We start from the raw sequence: 21,912 nt of genomic DNA, 5'->3' as shown, positions 1-21,912 counted from the left end.
CTTGTTAGCCTCAGTGGCTCCCTGTAGCTATCTCGCTGAGAGTGCTCCAAACTATCAGTCACATGCGTTCATTGGCCTATGAACTCTCTAAAAAGCAAGATTAGAGGATTTTTAGCACAGCCAATTTGTAAACAACATCCTGAAGTCTTTCCATGTGTCAACATATAAAACAGTCCACAAGAATAAGTGGTGGCGATTGTTCAATTTGGTATTTACAAAGACATTTGACCTTCAGTACCTTCGTCCGTTCATTCATTGGGAAAGAGCGAACATGTTCTTTTGGAAATATGAAATGCATTATAATTTAGAAAAGATTGGAAGAAGGGAAATGGAGGAAAACCTATTTCAAGACAGGACACTATGGGGAAGTTAGCAAGATCTTTAATGAATATGATTGAAAAGGTTCATCATTAGGAAAGGCAGTAGATGAAGATGTTTGCCAAATTTTGAGAGAGAGAGAGAGATGATGATGAAGGTACAAGGGAAGTTGTATCAATACAGATGCAAAATTAGAAACGGATTGGTTCATCATAAATTCAGAGGACCAGAGAACGAAAGACAATATGGATCGGTATAAGAGGTGGTCAAACCCCTCAAACATTACCAGCAATGCAAGAAAAAAAAAAGAAACTATACGGTAGTGAGAAGAGAGGAGAGGCAGAAAGAAATTTTGAGGAAGGGGTAGCAAGTATAAAATGGAATTGGGCCTATTCCATAAATTCATTAAAAGTAAATTACAGATATAAGATAATATTCAGAGGTTGAAAACAGGGAACAGAATTATGGAGAATAAAAAAGGAAACGTGTGAAACACTAAATGAAAAGTTCCAAAGTGTGCTTGTGCAAAATTGTTTTCAGAGAACCAGACACAATATAAATATTGAAGAATAACATAAGAGTTCATAGGTGTCAATAGACAAAGTTGGGAAAAATGTTTGAGCTAAGATGGAACAAAACTAGTTGGCCCAGCTGGAGTTTCACCTTGGGGTCTGAGAGAATGGGCATCTGAGCTCAGTACTCAACTTCAATTAATTTTTTAGTCATCTTTGTGTACAGGAGTCTTGGCAGATATATGGAAAAAGGCAAACATTCTAATTTGCAAAAATGATAGTAGGGAATGCCCTCTTAATTATAGACCTGCGATCATTGACAGATGTGGTAATCGTAACACTAAAAAAAAATAAAAACCAGACAGACACAACACCTGGAGAGAGAAGATACAAGACACAGTATGGTTTTCGTAACGGGAAGAGCCTGTGTAACAAATCTACTGAGTTTCTACGATCGAGCCACAGACCTTTTGCAGGAAAGGTTTTTTGGCAGTCTCGCATAAGAGGTTCTGGAAATAAGAACATACTGGAGGGGTGGCAGGGAGACTTCTGACATGGATGAAAAATATTGACAAAAATGAGGGGAGTATTCAGAGGCAGAGTGGAGAAATGTTGCTACTGGAGTATCCTAGGGTTTAGTTCTAGCACCAGTAATGTTCATTGTCTCTATCAAAGGGGATACAGAATTATGTGAACATGTTTGCTGATGATGCCAAGCTCCGAGGTAAGGTAAGGAACTAGGAGGAGTCTCGTGCCCTTCAAGATGACTTGTGTATGGAGCCACATTTGTCAGAAGGAATTCATTGTGAATAAATGCCACATTATGGGAATGTGGAATAAGAGATTCCAAAATCTGGAAAGTACGTGAAAAGTCATTAAAGAACTCTTGACAGAGGTCTGGTGGTGGTTCTGGATAATAAACTGTCACACGTGGACCACTTAAGTCATTGTACAGTATGATGAGCCTATGCTACATTTTCCAGCTTTAGAATTGGTTTTAAATACAGTACATGGACGATGACATTTCAAGAAATTTATTTCACAACTTTTACAAGCCAAAAATTAGCAATATGCAGTGGTTGTATGGTGCCCATATCTCAAAAGCACATCAGTGAATTAGAAAAGATGCAAAGACATGCTACTAAATGGTTTCCTCAACTGATTTAAAAAAAAAAAAAAAAACTGAGAGGAGAGGCTCTTGGTGGTAAATATGCCAAAGCTAGAAAGTAGAAGCAGCAGCAATGTGATCACTGCTTACAAAATAGTAGTAGGAATCTACAAGACTTGACAGGAAATTTCTAAGCCTGCAGCCTCAAGAATAGGTGGTCGGAGTCGAGCCAAGTTCTAGTACAGTGAAACCTCAGTACTCGAACAGGCCCCCCCACTCAAACAATTCGGCACTCGAACACTGTGTTCATGTTGCGAGCCATATAGGTACAATATATCAAAGGGTCTACAATAGAAGACTGGCAAGTAGTAGGCAAGGGGGCGTCTGATTGGTTTTAACACGTAACAAGGAAAACCTGCCTTTAAGCTAGACTGGTTTTCATTGGGGGTTTATTTCGAATCAGTGTTGTGGGGAAAATGTATAATCAGTCGATGCTTAGTATTTTAATACAGTAGTTATCATGCACTATAATGATAACGAGTAATCAACTTTTTTAATTTACTCCACTTAATTTTTTTTCCCCATTTCACTATGTAATGTATTCCAAAAATATTAAGAAATAAGACTATATTTTTCATAACTTTATGCTTATTTAAATATAGCATTACATGGAACCTAAGAACTCTTACATTTTTGTTGAAGAAACTTTCAAGTACTGTACAGGACTCAGTTTAGAAATACTGAATACTGTACTCGAATCTTGTACCTTGATGCGGTTCTGGGAGTTGTTCTACTCTCCAAGCCCGGCCCAAGGCCAGGCTTGACTTGTGAGAGCTTGGTCCAACATGCTGTTGCTTGGAGCGGCCTGCAGGCCCACATATCCATGACAGCCCGGTTGGTCCTATCCTATTTATGATCTTGGAATATTTTTAACATGTATAACTGGCGAGTATAGGACTCATTTAGAAATACTATACTTGATATTATTAACATGGTTAAGAACATTTGTTTGTTGGTTCTTGACAATTCCTTAGGTAGGATTGAATAGAAGTACTGTATCTCTGAGTAATGTCAGATGGAATATATTTTTATTACTGTATGTTATTATTTATTAATACAATTTTCTATTAATGTACTAGAACTTGTAGGAAGTGTTGCTGTTGTGACACATAAGCTTACAGATATAATATTTAAATGGTCCAAAAAGAATCGAGGCCAATGTTGGAGAATATGAAGGAGTGTTCGACTTTGCTGCTCGAGTAGAAATGATTTCTCTAAGAGTGTAACTTACTAAATCTATTTATATTATTTTGTATTTTAAAAACTAGATGCTAGTGAATTTCATGATTTTGATTTTGTTAATGTTAGTAAGATTGAATTCAAAGTTAAATAATAGAAATGTAATTTTTGTGTTGTGTGGCAAGAGACCCGGGGCCTATGTACTTGATGTACATTATTAGTGCAAGTAATGCTAAAACAGTTATCCCTCACTGTTACGTTTGTATTCTTCCTTCATCATCATGTCAAATAATCATGATTATTTGTCGATACTATTAATTAACAAGTGCAATTTACAAGTTGGTTAATATTTTTGATGACCTATAGATTAGGTTTGCCCATTAATGTCAAGTGATAAGGAATTTGTTATTGTTTGGAGTTACTGAAAAAATAAATTAGGCACGTACTGATACATTAACCTTAAGGTTATGTTGCATGTGCAGTATTTTTACATGGAACTTCAGTAACAATAAAATATGCCTGTTTTGGATTTGTGCAGCTTTTTTGTGGGAATGCTAGTCCTGTATATAATATTGTATCCCTCATTTTTCTAATATTTTTAGTCTAATCATGTGATGCTGATATTGATGAGCCATTCTAATTATGTACCGCTTGCACCAATTGTACTGCGGTTGGTTACAGATTGGAATGGGTGGATGGTTCACTCATTATTCATTGCGCTGTCAACCTGTTGATTATTCGGACAATCCCTCTGCCATCCGTGTAAGTGGTTTAACTTTTGCCGTGTCAGATCCTGATGCATATATTAAGACATGTTTGTCAAACGATTGGTAAGCGTGATAACTAGGTAGGTGGGTAATTGAAGGTTTTTTGTAATATTTTTGGTATCACTCGAGTTCAGACCACCCGTTACATCCAACTCTTCATGCACTTTAGAAGAAACAAGAGCCCAGGTAAAGGCACACGAGCATGAGCATTCCTTCTAAAAATTTTAGATACATTACAGTGTAAAACATTTGGTTGAATTGTGTGTGTTGATTTTGGTAGTTTATGTAATAGCAAAGCATGCTTTTACTTTCCCAAAATAAATTACTAACTGGTATACTTGGCCAAACTTATTTTGTCACGTGTACAGAATATAAATAGGGCAGGTAGATCGTGGTAGTTAATTGTGGCAGTGGTCTCGTGCATACTAAACCACTTCTTGCACCCCCCTCCTCATTTTATCCTTCCCCCTCTAACATTTTTTTTTCTCAGTTTTCTCGTTTATTTTCCCTCTTCAATAAATAACCACTAATCTTGTGTTGGGTCTGCTATGTGTGTTTCTTGTTGCCATGTTTTGTGATAGATAAACTATTAAATATTCTGAAAAGTAAATATTTAAGGTTAGCATGATTTAGATTGCATCAATGTGAGGTAATGTGATATGACTACAAAAACCTACATGAAATGGTAGTGTCAGTCATGGCCTTGGCCCTTTAATATCCATAATATACATATTATATGTAAGTTTGGCCGTGCCCTTAGGCTATTACTGGTCATATAGTTGTACTTAATTTACTTATCTAGGGACAGTGTCTAGGAAGAAAATGCACAGTAGCACTAGAAATATGTAGAAGGCACATACCACTAAGAAAAAAAGATAAGATGCAAACTGGAACAAGAATTACACCTTTTATAGGTGAAGAAAACAAATAGCAGAACATAAAACAAGAATGAAGGTAACTGCAGAAGGCCTACTGGCCCATACGAGGCTGCTCCTATTTATATACACCCAATCTTTCATATATGTCTAACCTACGGTTGAAACAATAAAGGGATCCTACTTCTATTATGGTACACGGTAATTGGTTCCACAAATAACACCCGTTCCCTAACCTGTATTTACCCAAGTCTTTCCTAATCGAAACTTATCTGATTTATACCCATTGTTTTGTGTTCTATTTTGTGTTGATACTTTTAATACCCTATTAATATCACCTTTGTTATGCACATTCATCCACTTGTACACCTCGGTCGCCCCTAATTCTTCGTCTTTCTAGAGAATGTAAATTAAGTTTTGTCACTCTTCATATGACAGGTTTCTAATTGGTGGGATTAACTTTGTCATCCTACACTGGATCCGTTCTAGTGAATTTATACCCATCCTATAGTATGGCGACCAAAACTGAACTGCATAATCTAAATGGGGCCTAACAAGAGCACGATATAGCTGAAAACGCCAAGCGTTTTATTATCAACACTTCAAGAAATAAATCCGTGTCCTATTTACCTAATTACGAACATTTGTGTAGTGTTTTTTTTTTTTTTTTTTTTTTTTTTAAATTCTTACTAATCATAACTCCCACATCCCTTTCACAGTCCAACTTCACAATCTTGACACCATCTAGCTCGTATTTTGTAACTATCGTCATTATCTAGCCTAAAACCTTAAATTTGTCAACATTAAGCTGCATCTGCCAATACTTTAGCCATTTCAAAACTCTATTTAGATCATCTTGAAGTGATAGTATTTTGGTCAGATGTAACACAAACAAGGAGCAATGATTTCAAGCTCAACAAGCCACAATGTAGGGCTGAGAACAGGAGATACATTTTCACCCACAGGGTTATTAACCCATGGAACTGCCTAGCCACTGAAGTCGTAAATGCCAAAATGTTAAATTTTACAATCTACCTGGAGAAGATTATAATGGCAAATGGGGAGACCTTTGACAAGCTGCCGACTTTGTCCTCAAGGCCACTAGGATTAGTGGCCCTCGGGTAAAATCAGTTTCAGTACTGTAATCGTTTTATGTTAGTAGTACCAGAATCAGAATGTAGATGGTGCTGAAAACTGTGTACTACAGTATGAGTAATACTGATTTCAAAGCATAGATGGCAATGAAAACATGGTGTGTAGTTACAAATTCAAAACATGGGATGGTGCTAAGAATACTTTACTGCATTAATGCAGTAGTATCAAATTTAAGCATAGATGGCGATGGCAACTCTAATATTATTAAATTTAAAATGTAGATGGCACTAAATGCATAGTACCAGAATGCCTCATAAAATATCAGATGTGACACTAGCCCCATTGGACTTTGAAGTGGCCATTGTCAGCATACCCATGCACTCTGCACAGGACTTACTCTTATGTTCTTCAAGAAGTGCAAAACACCACTATCACATGCTGTAAACTTCTGGAGACCGGCCCAATTACTGGTGTCATCCTCAATATACTTAAAATAGTGGAGATTGTGCCATTTCACAAAGGCGGTAGTAAAGCAAATGCAAAAAATTATAGACTAGTTGCTCTAACTTCAAAAATTTTTTTTGAAAGAGTGCCGAGAAGTAAGATTACAAATCACATGGAATCACAGCATCTACATAACCCCGGACAACATGGGGTACAGAACAGGATGCTCATGCCTCTCACAATTGCTAGATTACTATGACATGGCTGTAGGTACCACGGAAGACCAACAAAACGCAGGTTGAAAAGAAGAGGTGCTGAGGGAGAACTGTTATAAACATTAAAGGCCCAAGACTGATCAACACACTCTCCTGCTACATACAAGGAGCATAACTAGCCGGCCTCTCAATGTGTTCGAGAGAGAACTTGACAAACGCCTCCAAAGAATAAAGATGGTGAATGATTCCCTCCCATAGGAGTCTACTTGAGCTTGCAGAAGTGTGATGTCAAGCTGATCAGATGGTAGTTTTCTGCTGAGCTCTCCTCCTCCTTCTTCTTCTTCTTCTTCTTTCCCCCCCTTTTTTTTTTTTTATTAAATAGAGGTGACATTTGCATATTTCATTTTAAATCTAGGAGTTTGTTCCTTTAGTTCCTGAACTAAATCCCTTAGTTCAGAGATTTTCTGAAAAGTAATTTGTGATAGGCATAGTTATTCTGCCAGTTCCTTTGACTTTGGAAATACATAGTGGTGCCTCGATTAACGAGTTTAATGCGTTCTGGCACCAAGCTCGTCATGTGGAAAACTCATCTTGCAAAATAACAACGACACTGTCGTCGTAGGTGTCTGAGAACCAGCAGGAATGCTCATTAATAGAGCGAAAGCTCATCAGTCGAGACATACTGTCTGCGAGTGGCTTGCTCGTTACTTGAAATGCTCGTAACTGGAGCCGCTTGTCACTCGAGTTCCACAGTACATTCTGCATCAATTAACAAAGCTTAAGTTTGAGTATATCATTGTGTGTATATATTTTTTTGTGCTGCTTCACTTTTCCCCTGAAAACAGCACTATATATATTTATGTGCTAGAATACATCACCAGTATAAATCTTGTCTTTAAACATGCCTACCTTGTTTGCTCTTTTTTCCATTCTATTTCTTATTAATGTAATACAGTATCCCAAGAATTATTGAATTTCTCATTAATATCTTTCTCTGATGGTTGTGTTTTCCATCTATTTTGGGATGGGTGTTAAGGTGTAAAGGGTAAAGCAGCAAACATTTTTAGCGCATGCATCATGTTGTTTGGTTCCAGTTTGGCATGGGCGGATGGTTCCGTGGGTACTCCTACCGTTGCCAGCCAGTCGACTACTCCCAAAATCCCATGGCCATCAGGGTAAGGTTCTGGTAATCTTGATTGCTGTCCTCCCTTTTCCCCATAAAGCTAGGAAAGGTGATGTATAGGCAGAGTTTTTAATATGGCTAACAAAAATGATTGTTTAATGCGCACATTATGTGTGTAAAGTATTATCATTGCTTGTAACTCTGGTCAAGCTATATAGTTTACCACCTAAATGGGTAGGATATTATGTAAAAATTAAATATACTGTATATGATATTGATAGACAATTTATGGACAACTTTTATAATATAATGAATTAAAGGCAAACACTGGAACAGGCCTAGAGACATTTCAAGATGGTACACAACCAAATATCACATTCACTCCAAACATCTATACCACCTACGGGCAACTCAGGCCCGTGCCACCTCTTGTGGTAGTGGCATTTGCGCCGTTTAAGGGTTAAACTTCATTGATCAACCAGTCGGTGAACACTATGTATTATTCATTGCTACTGTGTTGTTCAAAGCATTGTCTAATACAAATTTTGAGGTTTAAGCAATGGTCATTATACTGTAGCACAATTAAACTTTATAGGTAATTAAGCGCCCAAACCACACGCCTGAAAATAAAGGAAATGACAATGTTTTGGTTTTTCCTGGACAATTTAACAGCTGTTACACTGGTCCATTATAGACTGAAGCTTTTTAATTTCATTTATTTTCAGATCTATGGGTTGGGTATTTACTTACTTTTCAGGCACATTATCGTGACACTGCTGTCAGGTATTCTAACACTCGTAGGAAAACTCTCAATAATGGCATTCATTAAGTTTTTAATTTTGTTGTAAGACCTCTTTGTCTATATTAGTGTGGTGTTTAGTAAAACGTTCAGACTTTTCCTGGATGTATGTTCTAATGATAATTATGAAGCATAAAATATATATATATATATACTGTATATGTTGTATATATATATTTTGTTAGTAATCAGGATTGTTTGATTTAACTAAAGATTTAAATCAAAAGGTTTAAAAATCCTCGTGTTAAATACAAAAAAATTGTATTTTCTCTTAAAACTCAAACCAACTTATCATAAGCTTAATTTTTTTTTTAATAAAATGGGCTACCTTGCCTTGAGGTTATCTTGGTGATTCCGGGGCTCAGCGACCCCGTGGCCCGGTCGTCGACCAGGCCTCCTCGTTGCTGGACTGGTCAACCAGGCTGTTGGACGCGGCTGCTCGCAGCCTGACGTATGAGTCACAGCCTGGTTGATCAGGTATCCTTTGGAGATGTTTATCCAGTTCTCTCTTGAACACTGTGAGGGGTCGGCCAGTTATGCCCCTTATGTGTAGTGGAAGCGTGTTGAACAGTCTCGGGCCTCTGATGTTGATAGTTCTCTCTGAGTACCTGTTGCACCTCTGCTCTTCAACGGGGGGTATTCTGCACATCCTGCCATAGAAGGTTATCATGGAGGGACTGTACACATCAGACAAGTTTTATTGAATTTTCAAAATTTGTCTCAGTCCAGTGTCCAAAGCACATCAACAAACTGGAAAAGGTGCAAAGACATGTAACTAGCAACTATATGGCTCCCAGAACTGAAGGACAAGAGCTACAAGGAGAGGTTAGAGGCATTAAATATGCCAAAACTAGAAGATAGAAGAAAGAGGAGATATGATCACTACATACTAAATAGAAATGGGAATCAATAAAATCGATAAGGAAGAATTCCCGAGACCTGGAACTTCAAGAACAAGAGGCCATAGATTTAAACCAACTAGACAAAGCTGCCAAAGAAATGCAAGAAAATTCACTTGTAAACAGTGGTAGATGGTTGGAAAAAGTTTAGTGAGAAGGTTGTGGAGGCCAAAACTGTCAGCAGTTTCAAAACGTTATACAGGTATGACAGTGCTGGGGAAATGGGACACCATGAGCATAGCTCTCATCCTGTAACTACACTTGGGTAGTTACGAATTTCACAATTAGTCTAACTTTGCGAATATTTAGAAAAAATTCCATTTGTTACACTATTACCTAAAACATAGTAGTACAGTACTAGCAGTAGAATATTAAATGTACCATTTGGCTGTGCAAAGGATTCTTCCATGCACATTAAGTTAATTTAATTAGTAAACCCTTGTGTAGGAAAAAAAATCTTAAATATTAAAATGTTTCCCTCATCACGGGACAAATAAATAAATTCAAATTCACTTACCATGGCTGTAGCAGGGCTGACAGGTGCCTATGATGTCAGCACGATGTGCTTGCTCAAGCAGCAAGCGTCCCAGGGAGGTTGTGCGGGCTGCTCAAATACCGGGAGATGCTCTGAATAGATATCTTATTTGTTTACATCATATTTTACATTTTGTTCAAACATTTTTCTATACATTGTTCACTGTTGTCACTTGATGTACATACTCGTATAATAAAACGTGCGGAACATCGCTACTCACAATTATGTGATGCTTAACATGCACACCAATATATCTTGTTTTACAGTAAATTTCATAACAAATAATAATTTATTTTATTTATTTATATATATATACAAAAGTTCTTATGTTCTTGTACAGCTACTAGTATTCGTAGCATTTCGGGCAAGTCCTTAATCCTATGTTCCCTGGAATACAACCCCGTAAAAAATTGTTTAACAACCAAGTACCCATTTTTACTGTTAAATTAAACAAAGGCTACACTTAAGGATTTGCACCCAGTAAATCCTCTCTGGTCAGGATACGAACCCAAGATAAAGCGCTCGCGAAACGCTAGGCGAGCGTCTTAACCACTACACCACAAGACATATTTTACTTATGTCCACTTGCTCACTAAATATTTAAGTGTTTATGCTCAAATACGTAGCATTCGGTAGTTCTGGAGGGTGTGATAGTGAAGCAGTTCATGTAACACAGGGCCATACTACACTTCATTATACTGTATATGTACCATCTTGTGTACCTTTGGCTGTGTGTGTTACATAGTGTTCACATTGGCTTTTTGTACAGCTTCCCAAAGGTGGTAAGCACTCTTATTGTGTAGCAACATGGCATCGTTGAACGCCAGTCTTTCTGAAGCAGCATGAGGCAATGTTGGGGCTCTGAATGCTTTTGCCAAATGTTGTTAGTTATTTTGTCAAAACAGCAAGACTAAACATAAGCATGGATGGTGTATTGCCTGATTTTACCATATACATGTTATTACTGTTGAGCATGGTTGTCAGTAAGGTGAACAAACTCGAGAAGCTCGCCTTCTCGGCTCCATTTTAACAATATACGAGGAGAAAATAATTTGTTGGAAAGCATTTTTTTCTAGCGCACCATGGGGGTATCATATTATAATGCGGCGCAGTTAAGTGGTTAAAAACGATAGACTAGGAAGACTATGAAGCAAGGACAGAGAATTTTTTGAAATTGCAACCCTAGCCCCGGCTTTCGCTAATATTTGTTTGCATTTGTTCTAACAGTTTACGTTACCAGACAAATAAAAATATATATTAATAGACCATTTTCTGAAGATGAATGATCACAAGTTTGAACGTCAAATTATTTCATGAAGGATTTTTCTTGGTGTTGTGGTACACTCGGTTGGTTGTTGGGAAGGGAGGGATCTCTTGGAAATAAATTCAGGAAATGTAAATACTGATAGTTTTTAAGAATACTGAATTGCAAAACTTCTCCTTGGTAATTATTTTAGGCTTTTATATAAATAAATAAATAATAAATGTTTATTCAGGTAAAAGTACATACATACAAATGGAGTTACAAACAGAATGTTAGATTTCTAAAAAGAGCTAGTATATACTATGCCTAAAGCCACAAATACGTACAGCGTTTCGGGCAAGATTTGGAAAAAACTTAGACTAAAACTTTAAACTAGTTGAGATTAAAGCATAAATTGTACAGTATTGAAAAAGGGAGGAACAAAAAAGAGAAAAGGATTATACTGATTACATGAGGATGGAACAGCAGAAATTTAAACAGAACAGCAGAAGGAATTTTAACTAAATACAGTAAACAGAAGACTACAATTTTCTTCAAGTTTATACATGGCAGATATCAGCAGTTTATCAAGTTGGTCAATAAGCAACATTGTTTGAAAATAGCAAGACATGAGTTGACATTTAGGGGGGTAAGGTAGGTTACATGGAGTTTATTAGGGGGTGTTTGGTTTTTCTTCTTAAACTGGTTGAGAGAGGGGGGACAGTCTTTGACGTGACGTGACGACGGTACCAATGTTAGATTTAACATGTTCTAATGTAGCAACACAAACCATTTAGTACCCTCCTTGCTTCACTGTCCTCGTGTCTCACTTAGTATTGTCTTCACACTGGCTTTTATAGCATGATTACACCCAGCTAACACGGTTTTATGAGGCGGTCACATGAAGGTAATGTGGTTCTGTATTTATTACACTATAGTTACATATTAGAGGATACTAGAGTAATTATATTGTGTACACTACACAGCCCAACTTTAATATTGGTTGATGGATATGCCAGTTTGACTAATTGTACCAAGAATTGTGTACAATTATTTGTAGTCTGCTTTTAGTTACTGTACATTGTTTGGCTCAATATTTATGATAGGGCAGCATAGACTTCATAGTAATGACTTGACAGTACCATGGCCCAGTAATTAAGGTAAGTCTGTTCATATTTATCTGAACAATACTATTACAGTATACCAGTACATTTTTTTACAAATGTATATTTTTGTATACCAATATACTTTTTTTTTTTTTTTTTAGTTCCTAAAGTTGTTGAATTTCAAACAAGTGTGAAAAGTATGAAGTAATTAGAGTAAATGTTATGAGCTTGTAACAGGATTTTAGTAATAAGATATATCAGCAGTAGCATAATATATCCATATAATTTGTATAGCATTCTTAACTGTATAGAACACTTTACCAGAGTAAATGGTTAAATTATTAGTCTTCCATATATTTGTACTTTTCTAAAGTAACTAAATTAAATAATAAATTTTCAATGTAAATTTAATTATATACTTTTATTGACACGTCTTCTCACTTTAGATGACTCACGCATCATGGTGGTACTACTTCTCCAAGTTCACAGAGTTCTTTGACACTGTAAGTTCTCCAGCATTGATTAATACTACCTATGTTTTTTGCACTTTATTTCTTCTCCGTTGAAATTCTGTGAAAGGTTTTTAGCCATTAAAATGTAGTTGCAATATATAATAAATTTCTTGGTCTTGTTTCTAAACTTTCTATACTTTCTGGGAGAAAGCCCCAGTGGCTCTATGAAGCTACTATGCTGATAGTGCCAAACTACAAGGTGCCATCAGTCTCAATTCTATTTGGCCTACCACGGACCATGAACCAGAACTTGGCTTCCTCTAGAGAGGCGCAGGGAGAGGTTACCTTGCGGTTTCCTTGTGAGGATTTCGGGACTCAACATACCTGTGGCCTGGTCCTCGACCAGGCCTCCTCATTGCTGGACTGGTCAACCAGGCTATTGGATGTGGGTGCTTGCGGCCTGATGTATGAATCACTGCCTGGTTGATCAGATATCCTTTGAAGGTGTTCAGAGAGTTCTCTCGAACACTGTGAGGGGTCGGCCAGTTATACCCCTTATGTGTGGTGAAAGCGTGTTGAAGTGTCTCGGGCCTCTGATGTTGAGTTCTCTTTGAGTACCTATTGTACCTCTGCATTTTAAAACACGGGTATTCTGCACATCCTGCCCTTCACACATTCCAGGTCAGAAATTTCTCCTGCTTTGAAAGTGGCTGCTATTGTGCAACAGTATTCCACTCTAGAGAGCACTAGCATCTTGAAGAGTATCATCATTTTATAGCATAACTAGTCACCTGTCATTTCTGTGGGGAGCCCCATTGGCTCCCTGAAGCTAGCTTCAACAGCCACCTGATCTGGGCTGCCTCCCTGCCTGCCTCAGCAGTCTGCCTCCTCCCTCAAATGAGGGGGAGGTGAGGCGAATGAGCTCACGCTAGTTTCAGCAATTTTTGATTGCTTACATTGTTAGGGAGTTTTTTTTATGGTTCTTGAGGCTGCAGTCTCGTTTATATTCAGCAGTGGCCTGTTGTGCTTCAATCACACTCTGGGTTCCTTCCTTGGTGGCGATGGACATGAATAAATTTATAGAAATTTGATCACAAGTGCATACTGCCGCTCTCTGCACTTCAAGAGGGAGCCAGGTTCTGGCTCATGGTCCCTGGTAGACCAAATAAAACTCTGCAACTGATGGCACCTAGTAGTTTGACGCTATATCAGCATAGTAGCTTCGAGAAGCCACAGGGGAGCTCACCACAATTGACGTTTCATTACTTTCATTGCTTTTTTTGTAATTTCAGTAAGGATGCAAAGTTATTTTTCATGTAAAGAATTAAGTTTTACAGTATTCTCTTGAAAATGTATAAAATTAACTCATTGTTTCTGTATTTCAGTTTTTCTTTGTGCTGCATAAGAAATTTGAGCATGTGTCAACTCTTCATGTTATCCATCATGGCTGTATGCCCATGAGTGTGTGGTTTGGCGTCAAATTTACTCCAGGTAAATTGTTTGTGTGGTAGGCCTTACAGAATGTGCATTACTTTTTCCACTAGATTAAGATAAATTTAAGTAACACACACAAACTGATCTAAATGTAATTCTGGCTCACATCCCTTGGCATCCTGAGAGGCATCTACACTATACCTGCAAACTTCAAAATGTCTTTTTTTTAAATACAAGGATGGAGAAATGTTAAAAAAATATTCACAACATTTGTGAGACTGAAAATGGAATGTACATCAGTTGTATAGTGTCCATGTCTAAAAGAAACACTAACAAAATAAAAAATGTGCAGACATGCTACTAAATGGCTTAGAGCTAAAAACGAAAGGTGTGAGGAAAGACTCCAGGTGTCAAATACAGTATGCCAAAGATAGTAGATAGAAGGAAAAGGAGATGATCACTACATACAAAATCGTGATAGAAATTAACAAAATTTAAAAGGGTTAAATCCTTTAAAGGGTTAAATTTAAATAAATATTTTAAAATCGACAAATTCTAGAGCAAGGAAACAGACAAGGAAACAAGAAAACAGTGAAGGGACGACAATGACGTTGTCGTCCCTTCAACAAATCTTGGTTATTTTGAGGTTATCAAAGGACAAGGTTCCTGGGTATGAAGGTAACCAGGGCTAGGGCATGCAGCATGAGCTAACAGCACTGCTGTTTAGCTTGTGTCCACAACATTGCTTAAAAATTAGGCAATGAAACTGCTTGACTTGGGTCATATTGTGAGGACAGCCCACCTCCTGTGTTCAAGACCGCCCGATCTCCCCCTGCTGCTCTCGTTCTCCTGTGACAGTTCGTACCACGTGCAATGCCATTCTTGCTTATCTAATCCTTGTCTTCAATGAACTTTGAACATCAAAAATGGTTTCCTTAATCTTACTTCTGTCCTCTTTTTATTGATTTTGCAGAATTTATTAGCCCTAAAGGTGTCAGAGGAGCTGTGTTTATAGTATTGTATATGATGTCAAAAATAACATTTTAAAAGTGCAAAGTAAATTATAATATGCCTATTGAAATTGAAAATATTGGATTAAATATTTTCCCACTTTTAGGTGTCTCCCATGTTGTATATCATGAATTTTAACTTCATTGTGGAAAATTAATGTCATTTCTAGAGAATTGTATTATCTTATAGAATCAAACTTAACACCTAACATATGCCAGTGAATAATTGTCGAAGATTTTTATCCAAAATGTTAACAAAATACTCTCTCACAGGTGGCCATAGTACATTCTTTGGCTTGATCAACAGTTTTGTACACATTGTCATGTATGCATACTACATGCTGGCTGCTATGGGTCCCCGCTACCGACGTTACATCTGGTGGAAGAAGTACTTGACCAACTTCCAGATGGTTCAGTTCATTATGATCTTCAGTCATGCTTTCCAGGTTAGTAACTGGATTTTATATATTAAGTTTAAATTTAATAAAAAGCACAGTAAAGTGTTTGTCACAAATTGCTATAATGTATATTAAAGAAAATCATCTTTACTAGTTTTTTTTATGAACTACAGTATACTTTGAGTAGTAAAACCTCTTTTTGTACCATTTTTCAAGTGGTTGAATTTCTCAAAGCTGTGATATTGTTGTCTTGGCCATATGAAAGCTATACGTGACTATCATTTCTGGAGAGAGCCCCTTGTGGCAGCCTAAAGCTATCTTCCTGAAATTACTTCATACTAGAAGGCCACATCATTTGTGGATAGTTCTGTTTGGCCTACTGGGGACCAGAACCAGATCCTGGCCCCCCCCTTAAAGAGGTGTAGAGAGCAAACAAGTAATTTTCAAAAGACACCAAGCTAGAGAGACTATATAGCAAGTGCAGAGAGCAGTGACAGTCTGCCACCTCACCAGAAAAAGCCTCCAGAAAGTCGGTGCAATTTTACAGACAACTGGAGGGTTAATAGGAAATGAAGCCTCGAAACTTCCAAACTACTACCACAAATGCATCGTACAGAATAAGGGACAATATTGTAGTACTGTATTGCACAGAAATCACACTAATATTAATATATATCAGGGAGTGAAAACTCGGATAGGTAATCAGGGAGTTAGGTAACTTGTGAATTGCATCCTGGGAGTAGTCGGTCATTGACGAGGACCTTGATAATTCAGAGAGGCTTCCTGTTTCCAACAGTAGGAAACATGTGCACTACTTCCTATACAGAAACCTTGTACAGCATTTAATATTACCCTATCAATGCATGCCATGTGTGTTTAAAGTTTTCTCATTCGGAAACGTTCCTAGCCCAATCATTCTTATACCTGCACTGTATTGCAGAGGGAGTTGAGGCCGATTGTACCACTTGTTGGCTATAGGGTCATCATATCCCAACTTGGGGGCTGATGTCCTTCCACCTCACATAAGTTGGAAATTTGGTAGTGATACTGTATAAATGTACTATGTATAAATTGAATTCGTTACAGTAATAGTAATAATGTAATTTAATTTTTCTTTCAAAATTGCAGCTTTGCTTCACAGAGTGTAAATATCCTCGTGCCTTCATGTGGTGGATTGGTGGACATGCTGTGATGTTCTTCTTCCTTTTCTCAAATTTCTATGTCAAAGCCTACTTTAAGGGAGCAGCAAAGGCTAAGGTGAGCAAATATCATTTTTTTTTACACAAGGAACCAGTTCTTTATTTGACAGCTGTGTTAATAACATGAATGGTAATAATGACATGGTACTTTACTTTTCATAGAAATATAAATCCATTACTTGCTTATTTTGTCTTTTGTCTTTAGTTTTTATTGTCAAAAGTTTTGTTCCTTATTTTTATTGAAAATAATTACTGTAGTTATAGGGATGTATTTAAACAAACTTTTTATTCATTTACAAATATAATGTCTTGTAAAAAAATTTTAATTTCATAATTTTAGGAATACGCCAATGGGTTCTCAAGATTCTCATCGTACAATGGCTATGCCAATGGAAACATCTCAAATGGTACCACTAAACTCTTAAATGGCCATGCCAACGGCCATGCCAATGGCCACGCCAATGGCCACGCCAATGGACATGCCAACGGCCACGCCAATGGACATGCCAATGGACATGCCAATGGCCACGCCAATGGACATGCTAACGGCCATGCCAATGGCCATGCCAATGGCCACGCCAATGGAGTTCATTCAGAAGAAAATAATGGTTACGTTCCCCAAGCACCTGCTTCACCATCATTTTCCACCAGAGCTCGACGACTAATGTGTATGAACGTAGACGCAGCGATGGACTGAGCCCTCTTTACCCCTGCTACCTCACACTTCAAGTCAGTCCCTCACCAGCATCTGTGTCTCACCCATTTATAAGAGCTTTCAATCCCCAGTGTGTTAATGTAGAGCATCGTGGATGTGACAGTTTGGTGTCGGTGATTGAGCTGTCATCTACAGCAGTGCGCGCGTAAGATAGAGCAGGCATAATCATTATTCCTGATTAATGACTATAATCTTGGGTCTTGTACCATGAGGTTGACTTGTTCAAGTTTTCAGGTAATATTTTATCTCTTTAAGGATGCTCGTGGCAATAACATTATTGACAGTAACACAAGTTCGAAGATACCATAGAACGTTCAAGCTTTACAGTACAATATTTTAGTGATTTTTGGGAGTACAGTGCTGAGAGAAAATTGATGGTCCCTAGTAGTTTGTCAGAATTATATTTAAATAAAATTGTCTTCAATATCTGTATTGGAATTATAATAGAAATGGTTGGATATGTAATTGAGTACTAAATCTACTGTGTAAATTTAGTTGATATATAATTAGAAAGAAAGCTCTGACATTTTTCAACTGTAACTGTTAAATGCTGACAGGAATTGTTGGTTTATGATGTAAATTTACAGATGGATCTTTTTTACAAGTAATTTGTGGCATAGTATGTATGGAAATATTATAGAACTATTAATTAAAATTAGTTGGTTATTTGCATTGTTTCTGATCTTTAACTGCTATAAATTCTATATTGATCATTGCCAGTCTTGCTCATGTTATAGAAAGATAACAGGCAGTTGCTTATTGTTAGCTTAACAGCTGAAGGCTTTGTAAGACGCACATTATGGTACATGGGGGAAGAACATAATACAGGTGTACTCACTGCAGCTATTGTTCATGACAGTGTAAGCAAGAGTGGAATGGCTGCATTAATTGAGGATATTTGATGGGATTAATATGCAACACTTCATCATGCTAAGCCATTCATGGTCTGTGGTGCCTTTTTTTCATAGTCCCAGGAGTGTGTTTCATGACATTCTACAAATGTTTTCACCGTCTAAATTTTATTCGGGGGAAATTCAGAAAATAGTAATATTTCCTATAAATGTTCTTGTTCGAATTATGGACTAGGTCTTCGTGTAATGTGATACACACGATTGATAACTATTTTTCAGTCGTGAGATAAGTACTGTATGGAGTCCTTTCAGCTTCAGTATGTTATTTGGTGTTTAGCTTAGCATTGGAAATAAGCTACAATTTGTTATTTTCAAAATAAATGTATTTTAAATATGCTGTGGAAACAAACTAAATAATACTTCAGTTAATCGAAATAATGGAATAAAACTAATGTAAAATTTGCTAATACTGTATGACCAATCACATTCTTCTAATAATTGTGTGTCTTCTGTTACAGAAATTGACAATGATGAATTGTGGAATGTGGTCTTGGAAACATAATAAACACATTGTAAATTGTGCCTTAGATCAGTTGCAGAAATTTATTAAAAGTTTGTTGGTAAAGGAATGACAGTTTGGAATAAATTTGAAGACTATGTATAAGCAGTTTTTTCATCTTCATTCCTTTAAGTCTAGACAAGTGTAGTTGTGTGTTGTTGCATTTTGCAAAAAATTAAAGTAGTGTTGCACACTAATTTGGCATTTAAACTCTCAAAGCTTAATTATATCCATTTATAAATATTTTTTTATATATTTTTTTAATGCTGGTTCTGCATTTTCAGAAAAAAAACCAATGTATTGAGGAAAAGTTTCATAAGAGAACAAGCCAAAATCAGTCAGGAATGTTTTATATTTCCCTGCACAAAATTCTATATACGTCATACATATATGTACTGGTATACTGTATGGACAAATGCCATTCTTAATATTTATTGTAATGTCTGTTGTATTATCAAAGTGTAGGTAAAACTTGGTGTGACAGTAATTTTAATGACTGAAATTTTAGATAAAAAAAATCAAAACAAAAAACATGCTGAACTTGTTTTCCCAACGGTAACATTGGTTCTCTCCCAACATGTTTTTAATACCCGACAGTTGTTCGTGCATCATAAAAACATTTCAAAGAATCCTTGTAATAAGTGTGAGAGAATTTGTGGAATGCCCTGTGATTTTTATTTTCTAATTTTATAAAGTGCTCATTAATTTATCCTCTTTAAATAATACTGGATACGAGTAATTAATTAATTACCATTTTAAAATAGTTGTTAAATTCTTCAGAAAGGTCATGCATTTGTAGTGACTAATTAGTTTCTCATACTTAATGTACTATATTAAATTAACTGTTGAGTTGCAGATTTGGAGTATTCTTGTGATGGCAAATTTGTTACACCTCTAGTTTCTTTGCATGCTAGTGCTTTTTCTATCTTTTGTTATTAAATTGTCAGATAGATCACGGTGCAAAGACGCTAAAGTTGTTCTCGTATCATATTAGTTAAGGCCTGATCAGAGCAGATCAAGATGTGCAAGTTGATGTTTTAGTTTAACTTTATACTGTTCTGTATTATCATAAAGTGATTGACATGCATAAGTGTTATTAAAGTGGTAAGTGAATGTTTTGCAAAATAATTTGTATGTCAAACATGTTCATGTTTTGTAAACATGGTTTTATTCATCCCCCTTAATGAATGCCAGTATACTCCAAAAGCAAATGGAGTAGTTACAAAAAAAGTTAAGTTTTATTAAGTATATCCAGCATAATCTTAAATTTCAGCACTGGAAAGAGCAATTAGGCTCAAAATGCCCATAACTTTGAACTATTGTCACTGTAATGTTCATAGCATTACTACTACTTTTAAAAACTCTGCAATTGTGGCTAGTTTGATCACTGGTGTAATCAGAATTAATAATATTTGGTTCATAAACATATGCATACTAGGAACAGTAATTATCAAATGAAGGTGTCTCAGACCCTGTTGGAATATAACCAGTCTGTCAATCGGGTCAACCCAAGTGTTGCGTTTCCATGTTTCCAAAAGGGTCGCCCATGTTGGAATCGGTGAACGCCCTAGTAATATTGTTGAAAATATCTTAATTTATTAAACCAAAGGTCTTTTTATGTCAGAAGAACGGCAGAAACTAGATCTATATATGAAAACTCTTTCAGGACAAAATTTAAAGTAAAACTAGATTAAAGTAAGATTGTTTCTATCTTTCTTGAGACGTATAAAAATCTTACGTTTATTAACGATTCTGCGTGAAATAAGCATTGTTCTGAGATGAATATTGCGGATTTCCGGCTCTACGACCGATGAAAAATGCAACTTTTATACAACTACAAATATCTTTAGTTTTACTTTAAATTTTGTCCTGAAAGAGTTTTCATATATAGATCCAGTTTCTGACGTTCTTCTGACATAAAAAGACCTTTGGTTTAATAAGTTAAGATGTTTTCAACAATATTACTAGGGCGTTCACCGATTCTAACATGGGCGACCCTTTTGGAAACGCAACACATGGGTTGTCCTGATTGATATATGGGTCAGATTCCATTAAGGTTCGGAACATTTACACTGGCGGGCGGCGTTCTTGCCAACTATATGGCTGTTAAGTTGAAAATTGTAACTGTTAAGAGCATTCTATTGTGGTTTTAATATTGAACAATTATACATATACGAAACAGACAAATCTGGTGTCCGAAATAGTAAAAATATTAGTGTGCGATGTGATCAATGTAAGGGGGATATTGGGTGTGCCTCGTATCCCCTACAACGAGTAGTAGTTCGAGAGCGATGAGGCCGCCACCTACTAGCTTCAGGATGTCGTCGAATCTAAATCAACAATATACTACCGCTGCTACTTTCTCGGAAACATAAGTACCTGCCGGTTTACTTCTCTCACCCTGCCTAGCCTGGCCTGGCCTGACCAGACCTGACCTGGCCTAGCCTTACCTAGCCTAGTAATTTACAGCTAAGTGATTTTAATTATCCCAGTAACAGGTGTTATGCAAGGGGACCTTTACTTTATTTTGTTTGTTTATCTCGTACCAATAACTGTGTCCTAAATTTTACTACTCCCAGCCAGCCAGGTAATAGAGGGGGACAGTTATGACAGGTGCGTGGTCTCTTTCTTGGAATGAGAAAACTAGCATGCCATTCTTCAGTTGTTTTACAACTAAACCTTTTACATCCACTGACAACTGTGGACTGTGTGATCCCTTCACTCTCAACTAAGTCATCACACTCTACTCCTCACACTGTAAGTCAATGCTGCACCTTTGCACTTCAGAAAACCTTTCCTTGCTTGTTAGCACTTCAAACTCGGAATGCCTCAGGCCATGAAGTATCAGGTGTCCCAGACAATGTCACACTCTATTACTGTCTGCATTGGCCAGCAGAGGCCAATAATTCAGTGGCAGGACCACACTTCAGTTTTCACTGCTCCCCTTTTTCCTCCACTGACTTGCCCAAGCTACACGATGACTTTGTACAGTTTCGTAGATCATCATCAAGTAGCG

The 21,912-nt window shown here is 36.9% G+C and overlaps 1 protein-coding gene across 5 annotated transcripts in view; it reads left to right on the top strand.

The window, feature by feature from the left end:
* Window positions 1-20,056, top strand: part of LOC123759372 (very long chain fatty acid elongase 7) — a 139,752-nt gene extending 119,696 nt beyond the window's left edge. For 3 of the 5 annotated variants that reach the window (XM_045744338.2, XM_045744336.2, XM_045744340.2), the window contains 6 exons: window positions 7,668-7,748; window positions 12,725-12,781; window positions 14,116-14,221; window positions 15,448-15,620; window positions 16,701-16,829; window positions 17,112-20,056. In XM_045744338.2, coding sequence (XP_045600294.2) covers window positions 7,668-7,748; window positions 12,725-12,781; window positions 14,116-14,221; window positions 15,448-15,620; window positions 16,701-16,829; window positions 17,112-17,468 — 903 coding nt within the window. In that variant the 3' untranslated portion in view covers window positions 17,469-20,056. Of the gene's footprint in view, window positions 1-3,858; window positions 3,940-7,667; window positions 7,749-12,724; window positions 12,782-14,115; window positions 14,222-15,447; window positions 15,621-16,700; window positions 16,830-17,111 lie in introns of all 5 variants that reach the window. The other 2 variants (XM_045744337.2, XM_045744339.2) reach the window with 2 other exon arrangements.
* Window positions 20,057-21,912: the final 1,856 nt, after the last annotated feature.

The sequence above is a fragment of the Procambarus clarkii genome, chromosome 32, assembly GCF_040958095.1.
Source record: "Procambarus clarkii isolate CNS0578487 chromosome 32, FALCON_Pclarkii_2.0, whole genome shotgun sequence".
Taxonomy (NCBI): domain Eukaryota; kingdom Metazoa; phylum Arthropoda; class Malacostraca; order Decapoda; family Cambaridae; genus Procambarus; species Procambarus clarkii.
This window is presented reverse-complemented; position numbering and strand designations above follow the sequence as displayed.